General features: G+C 40.0%; 1 protein-coding gene and 1 long non-coding RNA gene across 6 annotated transcripts in view; one reads left to right on the forward strand and one right to left on the reverse strand.

The window, feature by feature from the left end:
- LOC127002783 (uncharacterized) overlaps positions 1-2,415 on the forward strand; it is a 94,618-nt gene extending 92,203 nt beyond the window's left edge. Inside the window, exons 1-2 of one of the 3 annotated variants that reach the window (XR_007756537.1) lie at positions 8-1,116; positions 1,346-2,415. This is a non-coding gene — a long non-coding RNA (uncharacterized LOC127002783). Of the gene's footprint in view, positions 1-7; positions 1,117-1,345 lie in introns of those variants that run through there. The other 2 variants (XR_007756535.1, XR_007756536.1) reach the window with 2 other exon arrangements.
- Positions 2,416-8,170: 5,755 nt separating this feature from the next.
- LOC127002784 (solute carrier family 12 member 9-like) overlaps positions 8,171-20,813 on the reverse strand; it is a 54,598-nt gene continuing 41,955 nt past the window's right edge. For 2 of the 3 annotated variants that reach the window (XM_050868981.1, XM_050868979.1), the window contains exons 7-18: positions 19,900-20,079; positions 18,817-18,906; positions 18,088-18,295; positions 17,355-17,553; positions 16,659-16,820; positions 15,897-15,977; positions 15,204-15,352; positions 14,442-14,510; positions 12,676-12,879; positions 12,010-12,133; positions 11,358-11,528; positions 8,171-10,098 (exon numbers count right to left, since the gene is read on the reverse strand). In XM_050868981.1, coding sequence (XP_050724938.1) covers positions 9,832-10,098; positions 11,358-11,528; positions 12,010-12,133; positions 12,676-12,879; positions 14,442-14,510; positions 15,204-15,352; positions 15,897-15,977; positions 16,659-16,820; positions 17,355-17,553; positions 18,088-18,295; positions 18,817-18,906; positions 19,900-20,079 — 1,904 coding nt within the window. In that variant the 3' untranslated portion in view covers positions 8,171-9,831. The remainder of the gene's footprint in view (positions 10,099-11,357; positions 11,529-12,009; positions 12,134-12,675; positions 12,880-14,441; positions 14,511-15,203; positions 15,353-15,896; positions 15,978-16,658; positions 16,821-17,354; positions 17,554-18,087; positions 18,296-18,816; positions 18,907-19,899; positions 20,080-20,813) is intronic. The other variant, XM_050868980.1, reaches the window with a different exon arrangement.

A 20,813-nucleotide genomic window follows, 5' to 3' on the forward strand; every position in this document is an offset into this window, starting at 1 on the left:
TTCTTTGTTTTTTCTTTCGCTTTTTTCCTCACCGTGAGAATAAAGGGTATGCAGAGTGCCATGTAGGGGATAAGGGTTGTATTGCATGAGTAGTAGTAGTAGTAGTAGTAGTAGTAGTAGTAGTAGTGGTAGTAGAAATAGTAGTAGTAGTTGTAGTAGTAGGAGTAGTCAGAATAATGGTAGTATTTATAATGAGCGTTTTAGATATATAAGTTACACACACACACACACACACACACTATAATTATGCTTCATCCCTGTTTCGATTACGCACGTTCGAGACCTCAAATAGCTTCGTTTATTACCTTATATGAAGCTCGCTCGTCTCTTGTTAGTTTTTTTTTCTATTATGTCGCGCTTTAACTGTTTTCATATTATATAATAACAGTATATATTTCATGAAAGTTGGACAGTTTTGTTTAGTCGGCGCGACATCTGTGGTCATATGCCGGAGAGAGACAGAAGGGGAAGGAATTATAGGAGAAGGAAACAGAGCCCAGGAGACGGGACACGACCCCCGATTAATACCTGGTACCCATTCACTCATTCACTGCTGGGTGGACAGGGGCGTAGGGTATATATATTTCACGATTAGTTCTTATTTGGCTGCTTGAGCACTTTATATTAGCTTCTGTTATTATTTCCCATAAAAAAGGTTAAAAAATCCCCTCTGCCCCTTGGCGCTAGGACTCACAAATTGCGATTCACACTTGCAAACTTACCTCTTCCAACTTTATCGTAATTTTCTCATTTTTCTCTCACAACTAGTCGGGTCTTCGTGGTCGGGTTTTCATGATTGTCTCACGTGTATGGCGCAGAAACCTTGTCAAACTCTCACTTTCGTATAATTTTGTTTCTTCATTTTTCATTGACGGGCGTAGCTGCGTAGTTAGGCTAATAAAAAAAGGGGGAAAAACGGAACAGAGGGGTAAATATACAGTTCTATGAGAAGAACGAGCGAAGCAGTACCGGATAGCTTTAGAGAGGAGGTTCGGAGTGGAAGGGGAGGGAGTTGAGGCAGGCAGGGCAAGCGAGGAGGGAAGGGATAGGACAGGTCGCGGGCACTCAGACTGAGGGCGGCGTGGCGGAAGGATTAACCAGCACCTTGCGGTAAGAGTACGCATCGAGTCATTTGTACCGTGTTTTTATTGTGGAAGATTATCATTAGTGCTTCATATTATTTACATTTTTTTTATTAATGTATTTAAGATGTGCGGATGTTTGGATAACTTTCAGGGACGGGTGTAATGTAAGTATTTAGAAATTAAGGTGTGATGGTTATTACGTATTTTGTTCTTGTGCGGTTGTGTGTGAATCATCCCGTCATCGGAGTGCGGCCATGCAGGTGATGGTCGTCGGCCCGTCCGTGGTTGTCCGTGGGTCGTCTCCTCTGCTGCGCTTCATTCTGGATCAGATGGTCGACCTAACAGATGAGTATATTCGTGACTTAAGAACTAGATTTTCTTATGCGACCTGGTTAGAACAATTCCGTGTAAGGGTTGAGGCACACTATCAGGACACCTCTCCTCCCGAAATTGACCTTTCTTTCGGCAAATTCTCTTTTTATTAGCAGTATCGGGCTTTTTTTTAACTTTTTACCTTTTTTATGCCTTTGAACTGACTCCTCTGCTGTAGAAAAAAAGAAAAAAACTAAATTTAATTCTTCCTAAATCTGTGTTTTTAAGTATCAAACCTTCCACTAATTACGATGTCTTCATTATTGATCTCATTCTCGTGCTGTGAAAAGATTTTTGCCTCTGTTACCCAAAACTATATTGTTCACCGGTGACTGAAGGCAGCCACTGTGTAATCTAGTCTTACACCCGTGTTCTTTGTAAATCAGTATCTTCGGTTATGAGTAGTTTCCTCGTTTGCACATAATGGTATTAATTTGGTCATTATTTGAGTAGGGCAGTCAATCTGTGAAATGCTGTTGAAGTCAATGTCAGTATTTGTTTTCGGAAGGGGAAGCTCGTTTATGACGTAATATTTAACCATTTTATTTATACTGTAAATTCCTCACAATACCAGACTAGCCATTTTTTTATCTGCTTCTTTCTCCGTTACAGGTGAAGTGGACTACAGTGGAGAGGACACAAACAACCCCGGCGCCCTGACACTGCCGTAGTCCTGTTGCCTCCACCAGCCAGGATGTTCGTCGTCCGCCTGTTGCTTCCACTGCTGAGTAAATGATGTTCGGGTCCGGCGCTCCTCCATTCCTCGGCGTGGGTGGGCCGCCTTCCGAAACTTCAGTTGTCAGACTCGTGTGCCGCAGTGTTGTGGTTGATGAGCGTCTGTTTCTTAAGAGTTCGAGAGACTCCCCCATTTTTAGTTTTTTTTTTTTTTATAAATATTTTTTTGGCCGGAGTTGTATAGTTTTCTCCGGAGGGTCTTCGAAGTAAAATATATATACTACATGCTATATTTGACTTCCCAATCCTAAAAAAAATTACTATGGAACTGGAAAACCAACAATCCTAAAAAAAATTACTTTGGAACTGGAAAACCAAATAGTAAGCTACAGACCAGACCCATCCTCACTTACACAGCTCAATGCTCCTATAGAACAAGCTTATGAAATGAACGGGAAGACTAGACAGCGAAGTGAGAAGTTAGAAATAACAAATTGCGCACGACAGCAATATGACCGATAATAAATTGCGCACGACAGCAATATGACCGATAATAAATTGCGCACGACAGCAATATGACCGATAATAAATTGCGCACGACAGCAATATGACCGATAATAAATTGCGCACGACAGCAATATGACCGATAATAAATTGCGCACGACAGCAATATGACCGATAATAAATTGCGCACGACAGCAATATGACCGATAATAAATTGCGCACGACAGCAATATGACCGATAATTAAAGTGGCACATAAATCGTTGCTCGGATCAGTTCTTCCCAGCAAGCTGAATGAGAGTTATGAAAGCGACAAGGACATCATAAAACTTCGAATCAACCTTGCTGTGGGGATGCGAATCAACCTTGCTGTGGGGATGCGCCATGTTCCTTTTCACCGAGCCAGTAGTAGTTCAAACACACCAACTGCTAAGGAAAGAGTAAATAATATATAGGTAGATTAATAGAAATACTCTGGCTATCTTCCCCTCCACCTGTCATGTCTCCTCCACGAGTTTGTCGCGTCACTACCAATCACAGTACTTTATCCCTACTTTAACTGAAAATTCCCTTTTAATGTTTGTGACCATCATTAAACTCTACTAGGCTTCCTCTCTCCATGCATTTCTTACTCTTCTCCAACAGTTACTAAGTCACTCTTCTCCAACAGTTACTAAGTCACTCTTCTCCAACAGTTACTAAGTCACTCTTCTCCAACAGTTACTAAGTCACTCTTCTCCAACAGTTACTAAGTCACTCTTCTCCAACAGTTACTAAGTCTGTCAGATACTCTTATCTTCTGAATTACTATAAAAAAACGTGATTAGCACTTATCTAACGTACCTGACATTGACCATCACCGGCACTTATCTAACGTACCTGACATTGGCCATCACCGGCACTTATCTAACGTACCTGACATTGGCCATCACCGACAAAGTGTCTTTATACCACAGGCAGCTTCCCCTTACAACCTCCTACCCACGCCTCTCGAATAGTACTCCAACACCCTCCTTGGGCTACTCTCCTTCAGCACATCACTCACCTCCCATCTAAGCCCCTTTAACAATCCAGCACCTCCCTGGGCTACTCTCCTTCCTCGCCTCACCTCTCATCCACGCCCCTCGAACAGTCCAGCACTTCCCTCACACCCTTCTTCACCTATTCTCTTTCTGCACATCTCTCACCTCCTAGCCGCGTCCCTCGAAGAGTCTGGCGCCCTCTCCTCCAGGCCGCTTTCCTCCCGTGGGCGACCTGCGTGCCTCGTGCCTCCTCCCTCCTCGGTACACCCCGGCAGACTGACTCAATTTCGATCACAGGAGGGCCATTCGAAGCAGGTGAAGCAGTCTCGAAGCACACTACTATGAACTATATTGTTGCCACTTGATAGTTTATTTTTTTATTTGATGTATTTCCTTTAGTTCATTGTTAACATTATAATGAAGACCATAATTAGAACGTCGCTGTCATGTATACAAACAAAAACAAGAGTCTATGAAGTATTGAAACATTTAAGAGAACTTTAAAATAAACACAAAAGTGGCAACTCTGGTGATGGTTAAGTATTAAGTATCAAACTATCTTATTGATGTTTTTGTTTTTTTTACTTATATCAGAGTGTAGATTCTTGTCTTTGTAAAAGGATCTTTTCACACAGACAATATTAATTTTCTGCTGATACGGGTGAACGAAGCATTCGCCACACTTCTTTGAGGATTCAAACGACAATATCCGGTCTTTGGGCAAAACCTTATTCATTATTTTCTTATTTTCGTTCTCATCCTGGTTTTGTCCTTGTGATGAAATGGCAAACAGTGTTATGAAGTGATCAAACCTGAAACATTAAAGTCTTTGGGGTACAAAAAATTTTCTTTCCAAGCTCGTGCCAACTTTACTTTTTTTTCCCCCAACAAAATTTCCATCCCAAATGAACACCACTGAGTGCCAGGATTCGAACCCGGGCCTTCTGACTAGAAGTCAGGGCAGCATACCGACCAGATCATTTGGGATGTTTTTCACTGTGTTAATAGTTTCTCTAAAACATTTCCATGATTCAGACTCGATCACTTCCTTACTTGTTCGGTTTACTCATTCCTTTTAAGTGTGAAGTCTGACAGAGTTCACAGCACATCAGCCCATGGTAGTATTTTGTTATACATCATTGTTCATTAGCACAAAAAGTTAATCATTGGGGTCAACAGTCAAAGGGTTATTGATAAAATTCACTACAGAACAGTACTAAAGTTTAATTCTTCTTGATCGGTATAAAACTATCATTTGAAACCTATCACATGTATGTTGAATGAAAGTTACAGTTGCATTTGTGTAACATTAGGTTTACATTTACATCCTCATGCTAACGTATCAACTCAGAACTTGTCTTAGTACATCAGACGCAAACACTTGCACACAACTACTACCCAATGCATATTTGGTACCAGTGACCTAGACTACAGTTTATGCTATCAATGGTGTATGTAAATATAAATGTTTGAAAATATTTATGTGGACTAAAAATCTCCCATGAGTCATTACAGATCATACAAAGGAGAGATTTGAAGACGTGTGTACAGAGCTCGTCATGCAGATAATGCAGTAATATACATGTGACATAGCTGTCATCCAGTGCTTGACTCCACACACTAAAACTGCATCCCATTGTTCCAACACACCTGTTTGATATCACTCATGTGTAAAGACTAACATCAATGTGGTTTGTGGTCTTGGCAATATTTGCTGGAAGCTAATTGCCTCTACAAAAAATACTCTTGATTAAATTTAGCAAGTGTACAGAAGGTTGGAAAGGCAATATGTGAGTTTTTGCTAAGAACAAACATGTGGTTCCTGCAGCACTCAAGTGAAATGTAATAACTTATTGTGGGTGTGGCTTTGCTGCAGGAACAGTGGACAGTGTGTGGTCTCTTCTGCCACAAACAGAAGAAAAGGCATTTGAAGTTTGCCACAAGTAAAGCTCATGGTTTTGCTCCCCTTGGCATGAGCAGAGACGGCGGCACATGACAGGAAGGAAAAGTGGAACAAACAGCTTGAAGTGTGCACAGAGGTGTGGCCTCAGGAGCTGCCATGCTGTCTCTGCAGGAAGCTTACTTGAGAAGCACTAAGACAACTATTCTCCCATTCATTATTAATCAACACAAGTAAAGCTGAAGATGCTTTCTACTCTCCTAGATGCTTGCAGCTAAAGTGAGTGCATGCTTTGCACAATGGTCCTTCATTTATATCAAAAAGACCCATTTAGAAAGACTTCAGACTCAGGCCTCTCGTGCATACCCTGGGACCGACAGTCTACTCATACCATTGCTTCTTGGTACAAACTACTTGACATGGATACACGTAGTTTTTCCTTAACACGTCCTCCAAATATAGACTATCCAAAGGAATAGCTATATTTACTGACATTTATTGATATCACCTTTTTCTGATATTTTATATTAAAATTAGGGATGATAAAATAATAACAATGATAATAATTGTTATTACCATCATTATTATCATCATTCCTCTACAAAAGCCATAATGCAAACTAAAAAACACCATCAGAAACAACAAGCAGCTGATCCTTGCCGTGCACCTCCAAGCACAGGTACACTTGTCTGCCTCTCATCAATATTTGGTCACAGAGTCCACCACCTTTACAGCATAAAATCTATACTTTAACACATCTTTTCCCTTTTCCATTAAATATTCTTGCTTATTTATTCTTATCCTCAGTTAATGACAACACCTGGAAGACAGGGCGACTTCCTTGCATAATACACATTGGTCTCTTCGTTTTTCCATCACTCAACCCTCAAATTTATTCTATAAGTCACACGTTCTTAGCAGACTTCTGTGTTACACTGGAACAACTAAAAATGTGCGTTTTATGACACTGAGGCACACATTGCATCACAATTACAGAAAAGAATTTTGAGTTCTTAGTTGATAATCCTGGCATGGAATTTAATGTGTGCAGCACAATTCTAGAGCCAGTGAAGCAAACTGATGACAGTCGCCTTTACTCCAGGAATGGAATCCTATCACATGAAAGTGAGAGATTAACAGACTCTGGTGCCACCTTGACACATCACCAATATTCCTCACAGTTGTTCAGCACTGCATGCAGCACACGAGTCAGCAGCAGCCGACTCACTGTACTGCTGATAAGAAAAGTGATCCAAAACAAAGAGAAAAATGTACAAACTTAAATGCAAAATCAGGTAATATTACATCACATATTTCTACAACAGTGAAGAGGACACATGTGCCTTGAATTTCCCAGTAACTGATTAGAGCAGCCAGTGTGCCTGATATTAGTCAAACATGTGAAATGCTATCACACAGACTCTTGCATCACATTAGCCCTTCAGTTATTCTAAGTCAACATTAATACAAATTTACTGAGATTAAAGTTCTCTTGAGGCATGTGCTGTACACTTCAAAGTATAAAATTCCAGCACAAGCCATCATATTTACCCACAATGTAATGTTACGGATAACAGAACTTTTGTACTTGGTGTGAGGATCAGCAGCATCCCGTGACTCTAAGCTGCATGCTTTTATAACACAGCCACGGGAGGCTTTGAGGAAACTCCCGTGACTATCAGCCTTGGTTGGCGTTAGTTCTGTCTGTGACAATTTTATTAATGACTAATGCTTTTATGATGGAATGATGATACAATAATTATAATTATTGCTTATTATTCAATATCCTAGTGAAATAATAAATAACATAATTAATATAATATAACTAGACATTCTTTTTTAAAATCAACATGGTAACACAACACAGCCTATCTATCTATCTATCACTACCTCAACGCCCTGCACTGTCCCTGCCCCAACACTGCCTCGCAGCACACATCACCTCCCCAACACTCAGCAACTCTGCTGATCCATTTCTCCGGTGGCTCCCCAAACACACCCTACATAGTTTTTTTTTTTTCATTTGGACAACAGTTCAAAACCATGCAGTCACCTTCCATGTCATGCATGCATTAAAATGTAAAAGTCTGTTATGTGCAATATATATATATATATATATATATATATATATATATATATATATATATATATATATATATATATATATATATATATATATATATATATATATATATATATATATATATATATATATATATATATATATATATATATATATATATATATATATATATATATATATATATATATATATATATATATATATATATATATATATATATATATATATATATATATATATATATATATATATATATATATATATATATATATATATATATATATATATATATATATATATATTATATTGTATTATATTACCTGCAGCAAAGCGACTGGCATGCTTTTTCTTTTCTTCACTCAAAGTTGATGTTCATTATTTGCAAGTTTTCCTTCCTATGTCCCTAGAAAGCAACTGTACCTCAATGGGGAGTGAAGGCGGCTGTGTAACACAAGGGAACAGAGTCAGTGGCAGCAGGAAACCTGCAACATGAACTAACCTCCTACACAGAATGTTCCCATGTAGCTCTGGTTTCCATGCTGGCTTTGTGGAAAATCCTTACCAGTATACACTCAACACAAAGTCAAGTATTGTGCCACTAAAAAAAAAAATAGTATAGTTGGATCCAATACCAATATTTTCTTTGATCAAATCTCACTCTATGAATCCATTTTATTTATTTATCTTTCCAGAACAGCAGATATGTCACTTGTACATGTGTCGCCTGATCAATGACTCAGCGTATATTTTAAAAAGATATTTTTGTGGCATTACAAGAATTAATAAAATCATTGCTAAAATTTTAAACCTTCAAAATTATGGCAACAAAAATTCCGTTTGTGTGCAAAAGTGTCTTGCACCGAGAAAATCTGTTCTGGTGAGTGTAACGACAATTTTTTCAAGGCATCTTTGAAAACATGCTCTGCAAATATTTCAGACTGCCTTTGCCTATAATGTTAAACGGAATCATGACAAAATAAATACCACAACACAGAATGAATATAAATATAAACATGATACTGTATGGGATTCTGATGAACCGCGCGTGGGCCTGAGATATACACGTCAGGGAATGTATCATCCACAATAAGTAGTCACATATATAGTCAGTCTTCCAGCACAAACAAGCAAGAGAGGTGTGTGACATAATGGCTTGACTGATCACCTGAAGAACACCGATGTAAGAGAAAATTAACCTGACAGAGAAGCTGGTCATTAGGTAGGCAGGAGTCAGCAGCCATAGCATGAGGGGCCGGGAGAAAAAGGACACTAGCAATGCTCACAACACTAACCAACCTCGCAGACAATTTGACGCCACACATGCTATAAACATACCACGTCCCCTCTCCTGCCAGACTGCCACCCCTAAATGTCTGCCACTGGTTGTCAAGGAAACCACAGTGTGTTCACCTCTTTGATGCGAACAAGCAAACACGCTTTCCTAAAGTTTGCCGGGTGTATCTTTATATTTATATGCTACTTACTGCATTCACAAAGCCATTAGTGTCAGACAGAGAATCCCATACTAAAATAATATGAATAACAATTACAAATGTCACAAAAAAAAAATATCAGGTAAGCTCCCACTAAAACAATATCAGTTAGAAGTGTGGTCGCATTGTTTCTGTGAAGACATATTTGTATTCCTACTCTACAGGGTTTGCATGATGCCCTTATCAAAATTAGTGTTGCAACTCTGTTAGTAAAATACGCTTTAGTGTAAAAAATATCGAAATTCAAAATGTGCAAGATTAACAATGCAAATATTTTTCAGTGTCCAATGAACACAAAAGACTGACTCAATGATCAAGACTCTGGGGCAGCCTTGAACTTGCATATTGCTAAAAATCTGTTTCTTTGCAGTTTTGACTTTCTCCGCTCACAGTCCAGGTTATAAAATTACCCCAAAGTCATCATTATGCACGTGAATACAACTATAAAATCTATTTCTAACTAAAATTAAATAGAAACTTTGATAAAAATATCACAAATTGTCTTCATGTGATAACTTCTTGCAATTAAAAATCATTACAGAACTAAGTCATAATCCCTAGGAATCTTTGGCTATAAGATCTACAAAGCTTTAAAAACAACGCCAGTAAATAAATGTACACTTCTCCAACCTAAAATATTACAACCTTACCATTAAAAATCACAATCCCCAACTCTGCGGGAAGGCCACCGGAGGGACTTATAGGTTGGTGGTGGTGACCGCAGAGATGCCGTGAACCATGATGGTGGGCTTGAGGCCGTTGGTGATGCCTGTGAGGAGCCGCAGGTAGTCTAGGTGGAGAGCCGTGTTGGTGGGCGGGCCAGGCAGGTACAGGAAGGTGACGGCCGTGTCCACGCTCTGCCCTGATATTAGCCCGTTCACCCCATTGATGTACTCTTCATTTAGGTTAGTGAGGTAGTTCATGTTGGCTTCAGACTCAGCATCAGAATTCACACTGTCGACCTCCTGGAAATGAAGAATAAAGACATGAATAAGTAACTTTTCATTGAGGTGAGTGAGGTAGTTCATGTTGGCTTCAGACTCGCCATCAGAATTCCTACAGTTGATCTCCTTGAAATGTAGAATAAAGGCATTACTAAGTAACTCTAAAGATCAATGTTCCTCTATTATTTCACAGTTGGAAAGAGAGGCAGTTTTTTGGGGGAGGTGTAGAGAAAAGATTAGCTTCATGAGGACATTAACTTAGGAAGAAGTAACTTAAAAAAATCAATGTTCCTCAAATATTCCTCAGTTGAAAAGAGAGGTGGTTTCTTTGGGGAGGTGTAGAGAAAAGATCAGATTCAGGCCTTTGATAAATTTAACTTAGACATGAAGACAAGAAGAAGCAACTCAAAAAATCAATGTTCCTCTAATATTCCACAGTTGAAAAGAGAGGTGATTTCTTTGGGGGGAGGTGTAGAGAAAAGATTAGCTTCATGACCTTTGATGTTGGTGAAGTTAACTTAGACATGAAGACAGAAAGAAGTAACTCAAAAAATCAATGTTCCTCTAATATTCCACAGTTGAAAAGAGAGGTGATTTCTTTGGGGGGAGGTGTAGAGAAAAGATTAGCTTCATGACCTTTGATGTTGATGAAGTTAACTTAAACATGAAGACAGGAAGAAGTAACTCAAAAAATCAATGTTCCTCTAGTATTCCACAGTTGAAAAGAGAGGTTGTTTCTTTGCGGAGGTGTAGAGAAAAGATCAGATTCAGGCCTTTGATACATTTAACTTAGACATGAAGACAGGGAGCAATACTGGAGCTGGCACTGCGGAAATATGTGTGATACCAGCAGGAAAGATCAACGGTGAAAGCAATGGAATTAAAGAGGAATGGAATTGGAGGGGAGGATCAAGACACCTCTCCATCCGAAACTGATCTCTATTTTGACCACTCATTTCTATTTGCTTATATATGGGCAGTGCAGAGTGGGCCTTTATTCTCCTTTAGTTTTTACCCTTGAGCTGGTTCCTCTACTGTACAAAGAATATAATAAAGAAAAGTCTCAGTTTTTTAGAACAATCAGGAAGAAGGCAGTACAGGGAAAATGTAGTATATGTCATGCTAAGTGTCCTGTATTTCCTGTTTACTCTACTGTTAAAAAAATAAAACATAACAATAAAAGTTTCAGTATACTCAGAGCAATCAGGAAAAGGCAGAGCAGGAAATGGGTAATGTACAGGTCATGCCAGGTGTCAAGACGGGAGACACCGCCAGCTTACCTTGTGCAGATGTGTGGCCACGTGGTCCCAGGGCACAGACACGATGGTGGCGTTGATTCTCAGCTCGTGCAACATCTTCTTCACCTGGGTCCTCTGCGCCTCAGGGTCGGCATCACGCGAGGACACACACAGGAACACTCGCAGCGTCGTCTTCTTCCTCCACGTGGAAACCTACAAGAACGTCAGCATCCATTATTCACAGTCCCTATCATACAGAGCCCCCATCATTCAAAGCCACCCAATTATCAACAGACCCCAGCATTCACAGTCTCAGCTTCACCACACACCCCTCATTCATAGCTCCTCCAAAATTCACAGCCCCTCCAGCATTTACAGGCCCACAGAATTCACAGCCCTTCATTATTCAGTCACCCATCATTCACAGCCACAGCTTCACCACACACTCAAGGACACAAGGATATAAGGGGCCATATTCTAAAACCTTTCAGCACCCAAGCACACATATTTGACAGTTTTCATAGGATTTTAGCAATTTCCAGGGGTAGTTTTATGATCCTGGTGGTAGTTTGACCCTCCTTCTGTACCAGGAACCTAAGTAAACACTCGTACAAACCAAATTATCTCCTTTTTGGTCATTGGAAAAGTTGATGTGAGAGGCGGAAGGGTCTGACAATATGTTAACACTTCTTACCATGTTGAGAATAGTTGCAAGTTGCATGAGGAAGAGAGACGTGGTTCCAAATATGTTTGAGTCATCGGGATTCAAGAAGTCCACCGGCCACACATCAATGAAGTACTTCTGCTTGTTGTCCTTTCTGAAAAATAGAAATACAGTACCAAATTAGCAAGCACGTAACATCATGCTCTCACCCTCAAAATGTTGCACCTCCTTACTGATATTCTTTCTACATATCCTCATGACCTTACCCTTGAGATCTTGCACCTTTTAATTACTGACTCTCTTTTCTACACAGCCTCATGCTCTCACCCTTAACCCCGTAGCTGCGGGGATCGTGTTTCTTAATGGTCCCTCCAAGCGAGAAAAATGAGAAAAAATCACCCTTCACACAAACCATTTCATAATATATATCAAAGCATTTGTGATCAGATTATGTATCATCTATTTTGGGGGGTTTATATCATGGCACAAATTTGGCCCGTCCCTGCTACCAGGTTAAAATCCTCCTCCTCCTTATTACTGACTAACTTTACATGTGCTCTCATCCGCACAATCCTGCATCTCCATGTTACTGACTATCTTTTCTGCATATCATCATCCTCTCACCCTTAACATCTTGCACCTCCTTAGTCTGCCTATCACCATCCTTGAAGCAACTAATGTCCAATGTCTCCTTACCTGAATATTGCAGCTTTGTCCATTTGGTGGAAGTGTCGACAAAGACAAACATTCTTCCCGAGGTTTACAATGTCCAGGATCATTTTGACGTATTCTTCTGAGGTGATGTGGGAGGTCATGCCCGACCCTTGCGTCAACAGAGAAGGTGAGGATACAGTTGGAGAAGTTGCGTGGTAGCTGTTGACATTGAAAGGCGAAGAGTCCCTGAAAGAAATGGGAAAACTATGAACTCTGTGCCGTGCCAACCCTTGAGGAAAACAATTTTGTTCAGCAAAGCCAATGAATCAATTTCAGAATTCTAAGTTCTACAATTCAAATGCTGCAGCATATATATGCATCTAAGACTGACAAGCTTAAATTAATTCTTGCTGCATAAATACATCATTGCTGTTATCTGAGGATGTAAAGACAAGGTGATGATTTTCTCATTTCTTTAAAAAGCAACACTGGAAAGAATAATAGTAATATGGCAATGTCAAAGTGTTAAGTGTGAATATGAAGTTTCATTCATATTTTGAATTACATCAACAAAGTCTACTATTAAGAGAACAGTCTATATTCCTTATTGGAAAACTGTACAAATCAGCAGATGATGCTTTGGCCGATGGCTGCACAAAACACATTCAGACAGACGACACAAGCATGTGATGTTAATACAATTTAGTATGTACAGTATTTTTATGGTGAGTACAAAGTGTGAATACACATACTAAATCATAACAACAGTCATCATCAAACTAAGCTTGGTATTGAGTACTGCTTCTTATCTAATCATAGCTTACTGGTTTCAATACTTGTTCAATCTCTCTATAATGCTCGGGACTGGAATCACCAACTATACCTGTCCTGTCCAATCATACAGATATGTGGTGCAGCCACATGCCTAAGAAAACGTGTGTGGAACTAATAAGCACTCAGAGGCAGCACGCCGCAACCAAAGCTGCACACACACACACACACTGCCTCCTGGGTATGCATGTTAGTTTGCTTGTTAGCAGGACATGAAAGGTGAGTAGATTTAACTGAAACTTTGCAGAAAATTAGTTCATAGGCCCAAGAACTAGTGACTAGAAATCTACACAAAATACTTATGACTTCTTCCTTAGCCCATGAACTGACTTTTCTTGATGAACCCTGTCAACAAACAACAACTGTCTTAGCGGAATCATGAGGCATAAAACAAAATAGTTCAGACAGCAAAGATTAATTGCCTGGGAATAGATTGATAGGGGTGTCCAGTCATGGTGCCACAACTATTGTGGTTATATCGCAGTGCTTAAGAACAGTGGATGGGATAGCCAATGCATGAAAGCATTAATGAAGCATAACCCTGGTCACCTATGGATTTTAAATTTTTACCTCTGTAATATAACATTATTTCATTATGCAGCATATCCTTCAAGCAACACTCACTATGGTTTTGTAATGAAGCCTAATCCTTAAAATTAGAGAATAGCTCACAAGGTACAGAAATCATGCAGTGCCTATCAGTAAATATATGCAAATGCCTTGATAATGATGAAAAGTAGGAAACTCGGCTGCATGGGTAGTAAAAATATAGGGATGTACCTATTGTGTTGGCATCATAGAAGCTGTAACTTGTCTCAGGCTAAACAAACTCTAGGTAGAGCAATTAGCACTATCAATCACAGTCATGTCTACGCTGCAATGCACACGAGACAACTAAATCATGGATGAGTTGGAGTCAGTCATATGTACAGACAAACCAACAGATAGGACAGTAGTAACGAAGAAGAGTGTGTTACCCGAGGGGAGGGTTCTCTCCGCCTCCCTCAGCAATAGAGCCATAAGAAAATGACGCTGAGATCTCGTATCTAGCAAACAAAAGAAACGATCACAGAATGTTACTGTTAGGTCATTACTCGTGTAATAAAAGTAGAAACAAGATTCACTGGAAACTTATATTTGATTTTTCATGATCTAAATTTCTGAAACATAGATAGAACTACTCTGTTTCTGTAGACTTTTGCATGTTTTATATCTATTTTTGCTAATTATGTTCATAAACTTATAGAATCTCAGAAAATTGTATTTTCAATAGAAAGTTAAGCATTGTAAAATATATTCAGTAATCTTTGAATTTCTCATTGGAGGAAAAACAAACCAAGCTCTGCAAAGCTTTTAAAAAGTATATGATGTCTACCAAGCTCAGTCTATAAAGCAGGCCCTTCAGCAGCACCAATAACCTTCTACGGCTTTAAAATATATTGTCATCATTATTTTGGGGTTAGTGGTTACTGTCAACAGCATGTCATCTATCATTTAAGTTATGGGTTAGTAGTAATTAACTTCCTGCAAAACCAAAAGATGCATTGCCTTCCTTTCTTTGAGGCGTGCTGCAGAGCATATTAGTGAAGCCAAAAAATGTCTTTCTACCCTGAAAACTGCTGTAATTTTTCACACTTTCATTATTTCATTAGTATTACTTTAGGCCATATATATGGAAAAAATTCAAGGATATCATGTCATTTTAAGAGCAGCAAATAAAGCCCAGCGAGTGAGTGTACCTTGTGAAGAAGTCCTGCGAGGGGGTGTTGTCCTTGAAGCCCATGAGGATAGTGTTTGGCTTCATGGCACCGAGGCCGGACACCCGCGCCAGGTGGTGCAGCCCGTCCCTCACTGACGGCGCCACAGTAACCTCCACAAAGGCCTTCACCTGGGAATATTAGGTGGGTGGAAATGTTAACCAGGATGTGAATGAAAGGATGTGTGAATGGAAATGGGTGTAGAAAAAGTAGCTGGTGTGTGAATGTGTAAATGTTAATGTCAGGATGTAGAATAAGATTTGATGTTTTTATTTAATTATTAATCTATTCATCTATTGTCGTTGGTTTGTCTCAAACATAGAAAAAACAATCAAAGAAAATGCAGCTGAATGAGAGTATAATTATCTAACAGCTTTACAGAACTTAGTGGAATCTATAGTCTTCCAAATATGTCGAGGCCGGTCTGGCATTGGTTCCCGTGGGTCCTTTCCTCCCCTCTGCTCTGCCACACAGTCCCAACACCTATCTCTTCCTCTCATATGTAAGCTATAGGTAACATATGAGAGGAAAAAATAGGTGTTGGGGCTGTGTGGCAGAGCAGAGGGGAGAAATGGACCCGTGGGAGCCAACGCCAAAACAGACTCGACAATTTGATTTCACTGTAGCAAAGCATTTTGAACCTTCCAACGGAGAGAGATGCGAATGATTGCCTACCTTCAAGTGATCCACCAGGGCCATCCACTTGGGGTAGTCCTGGGCTGCTGGGTCCTTCAAATCGTCCTCTAACGTGCCAACCTGAGTATTGAGAGGAACTTAGCTTAGAACTGGTGAAAGCTCAGTAAACCTGCAGTATAATGAAAGGTATTTATTGGGCTGAAAGTGATATCATGAATAGGTAAAGCAATGAAGGGCAGAAACAGTCCATTAGTTGGTGAATCAAAGGAGTAATAGGAGGAGGAGTAGGAGGTGAAGGGATTATCAAGACAAGAAAGTGACATCATGAGTATATAAAGCAATGAAGGCCAAGGAAGACGTGGAGAAGGGTGGTGGAGGAAGATACGAGGAGGCTGAACACCACGGAAGAAATGGCTATGGACCGGCAACAGTGGAGGAGACTTGTATCCCATCCAACACCACCATAGGGAATAAATGGACGTTAAACAATGATGATGATGAATGATGGGAATTAGTGGCCCATTAGTTAGTGTATGAAAGGAGGAGTAGGAGGAGGAGGAGGGAGAGGAGAGGGGAGAATAAAGACAAAGACACTTCTCCTTCCGAATCTGACCACTCCTATCTACCACTGCAGTGTGCTTTTATTTGCTTGTTTGTTTTTCTATATTTATTGCCCATGAGTTGTTTCCTCTTCCATAAAAAGAAAAAATGTTAATATCTGTGGTCATATATCTCAATTTGCATGACAACTTGAGAACCCAACATGTACAAACGCATAGAAACATGTAAGAGAGTACGCACCTTGACATGGCCCAGAACGTAGAGGCCAGACTTCTTCAGGTCGTTGGTGAAGTCAATGAGTGGACAGGCCGACCGAGGACTGTTCACCATCAGCAGCATCTGGGGCCGCCAGAACTTGACATGATCTTTTCTGGAGTCCAGCAACAGCAAGTACTTCCGAACCTTAGGAAAATAAGTGATTGTTTAAGAAAAAGCTTGCCTTTCACAGGACCTTAGATATATGGTTAAAATGTGCTTTTCTACATAAAAAAAATGAAATCTGTATATGTGAGTTTGGTTCCTAAAAATTCTTACTAATGATGATTTTAAAAATGGCAAAACAAGTCTTCCAACACATCAAAGTAACATGAGTGTTACACATTAACGCATTGTCCCCCAAGAAATGCTGAAAGTAAGAACATCTGACAATGATCAGTACTGTGAAATAAAGTATGTATAACCAAAACTGCATGCATGTATTGAATTCTGATGGAAATATAACTACATATAGACCACCAAGCATATAATGTAATGAGAATACTTATGGCAAGGCTTTCCTGTAGAGCTCAAATAATAAGAACATAAGTTGCAGGCATATACTGATTTTTGGATGACATAAACAACACATAAATCAGTGAGAATATATGTAATAATGTGAATACTTTTAACAAGGCCTTCCTGTAGTGCTGAGGGAATAAGAACACAGGAGCTCCTCACCTGATGGAATATAAGCGCCTGGGAGATGGACCCCCACTGGTGCTGCTCGGAGGGTGAGTGCAGGTGCAGGATGATGACCAGGACCAGCAGGAGGATGATGCAGATGGCAGCCACTGAGGGGCTGATCACAAACATCATTGCACCGTTTCCGATCATGCCCAAAACAGACGTCCACCACGAGAAGTAGCGGAACGTTGGCCTGGAGTAAACACAGGAGAGAAACGTCAATATCTGCTATACAAGTGTGAGGGAACAAAGCGTCAGAGATGTAGATTGAAAGATGGAAATGTGTATATCATGTGATCTAATCCTTAAATGTGAATACTTCCTATTTCTTCTGTATTTCTGTAAATTTTCAGTGGGTAGTCACAGTGTTTGCCTCCAACCATTACTTGCATACATTACTCCAATAAGAAAAGCAAATGATAATTCCATTCTTCTCTCTCATGTCATATGCATGAATACAGAATAAATTTTCAACTACCAAAGGTAAGCATTTTGAATCCCAATAATTTTTTCTCCTAGCTTTGGGTAAGGGACAAAATATTTAATTATTCTAAGACAGGGGAATGAGGCCACTTGCTTTCGCATATATAAAGTACTGTAGTTTTCCTTACCAAATAACAGATTAGAATGTAGGATGGGCAGCTGAAGGTTATAGATGAAACAGTAGGATAGAATGGAGAGTATCGATTGACATGGCAAACTACGGATAAATTTTCACTCCACTAACCTGAAGTTTGGAGCACTGGCCCACTCCAGCCCAAGACACGCCAGGTTGGTTGCAAAATAAGACAGGAGGAAGAAGATGGACGTGAACTCTGCGATCTGATTCAATCCTCCGATAAGAAGAACGAACTCGACCAGTATGGCGGACACAATCACGGCACCGACGGGGTTACTTCCAACAGACAACACTCCGATGAAGTAAGTCAGTCTCCCTGTAAATGTAAGTCACCAAATTACACTTAAACATAGTAAGTCAGTTTCCCTGTAGGTATAATGAACAAAATTACACTTGAGGTAGTTTTGACACTCCACTTGGTCTCTTCAGGAAACAAGGCCACTGATAATGATAATAACAATACTGATGCTTCATAACCCGTTGACTGTGGATTTCCTACAAGAAGACATCACCAAGCTACAGGGATGGAACAAAGAGTGGCTGCTACAATTCAATAGAGAAAAATGTAAAGTCCTGCACCTTGGGAGGGGATATCCAGCATACCAATACCACATGGGAAACACTCCACTATCCACCACAGAGGCAGAGAAAGACCTGGGAGTGTATGTTACCAGGCTACCAGTGAAGGGATATCCAGCACACCAATACCACATGGGAAACACTCCACTATCCACCACAGAGGCAGAGAAAGACCTGGGAGTGTATGTTACCAGGCTACCAGTGAAGGCCAAATCCGTGCCAATCGCAGCGGACGGAATAATGAAGAGAGGATCTTACCATATATATTGTCCTTCACCAGGGCTTCTAAGACTCTTGAAGACCCAATGATGTTACTCAAGCTGGCACTCAAGGTAGCTGTTATGATGCCTGGAAGATAATGATTTCATGTTAGATTTTGTTTTGAGTTTTCTATTGTCTTAATCAGCTGTGTGAGGAAGGGGGTGACACTGATGATACTAAGATGATGGGAAGATAAATAGGAGGAGGAGGAGGAACAGGAAGAGAAGGAGGAGGAGGAGGAGGAAAAGGGTGGGGAAGAGAGAGAATGAGGAGGAGGAGGAGGAGAAACAGGAAAAAGGTGAGGAAGAGAACGAGAGTGAAGATGAGGAAGAAGAGGAATAGGAAAGAGGGTGAGGAAGAGAAAGAGAATGAAGATGAGGAGGAAGAGAATGAGAGTGAAAATGAGGAAGAAGAGGAATAGGAAAGAGGGTGAGGAAGAGGAAGAGAATGAGGATGAGAAGGAAGAGGAAGAGAATGAGGATGTAGAGAAACAGGGGCAAAATTACAAGGATGAGGACAGGGAGAAGGAAACATGGAATAACAGGCAACAGAGAGCTCGTAATAAAAATAATCATGTTTTTTATCCCTCCAAAGCACTAATTCTTCCTCTAAAATAATTTGCGCTACATCAACCATTACCCAAGTCAATAAAAGAGACATAAAATAAACTCTGTAATCATCCATCATAACATCCCTCTCAAGATCACGGTTACTCTCACACAGAAAGTCATAAGTTGCAGTGCCAGAAAATTCATACAAGTCATATTAGTTGTATAGTTGTAGTACTAGATAATTCACATCAGTTATTTATGTATTAGCGGGCTTTTTTTCATTATCGTTTTTTTTTTTTTTCCCCCCCTTGAGCTGTTTCCTTTGCCGTTAAGAAAATATCATGCAACTAACACAGCAAACCAACATGAACACAGTAGAAAGTCTTAGATTATTTACACTAATTAGAATGAATAATCTAGGCTGATACAAAATACAATAAGCATGAATTTCTCACCACTACAAAGTTGCCTCATACACTCAATACACCTTAACTTCCTCATGTCTTGATTCACTGTAAAAGATCCTTACCTATAGTGACAAAAGGCTTCCACAAGTTTATGCCCATCATGAATATGTAGCTGTTGGTCATGAGGAAGCGTTCCGTTGTGGATGCCGTCAGGACGAACAGAAGCAGGTAGATTGTGAAGGTGAAGAGTGTGGCCATCAGAGTCCCCCTTGGAATGCTTTTGCCTGGCTCCTTCAGCTCTCCTGGAAGACAAGACGAGGTTAGTGTTGTGTACTGAGGACCTATTGGCCTAAGACATGCATTACAGTAGACCCTCTGCTTAACCCCTTGGATGCAGATTTCCTACAAGAAGACATCACCAAGCTACAGGGGTGGAGCATAAGTGACTGCTACAATTCAATGAAGAAAAATGTAAAGTCCTGCACCTTGGGAGGGGATATCCAGCATACCAATATCACATGGGAAATGCTCCACTATCCACCACAGAGCCAGAGAAAGACCTGGGAGTATGTGTTATCAGGCTACCAGTGAAGGCAAAATCCGTGCCAATCGCAGTGGACAGGTTAATGCCTTGTTGTGGATTCCATACGTTCAATACCTAGCTTAGTTGTGTAGTGTTTAATTTTTTTGTTACCTCTTCATTCAGACTAGGAAAACCTAAGTTCTTAACCCGGTAGCAGCGATGGGCCAAATCTGTGGCATTATCGTGTTGCAGCGACGGGCCAAATTTGTGCCATGATATAAACCCCCCAAAATAGATGATACATAATACATAATCTGATCACAAATGCTTTGATATATATTATGAAATGGTTTGTGTGAGGGGTGATTTTTTCTCATTTTTCTCGCTTAGGGGGACCATTAAGAAACAGTACAGTCGTCCCTCAAATAACACGGTTTCGGTTTTATACGGATTGTCGTGGAATAATCTTTTTAGGATTTTTAAATTTCCCGCTCGTTGCACCAAGTAGCCATG

The sequence above is a fragment of the Eriocheir sinensis genome, chromosome 24 (genome assembly GCF_024679095.1).
Source record: "Eriocheir sinensis breed Jianghai 21 chromosome 24, ASM2467909v1, whole genome shotgun sequence".
NCBI lineage: Eukaryota > Metazoa > Arthropoda > Malacostraca > Decapoda > Varunidae > Eriocheir > Eriocheir sinensis.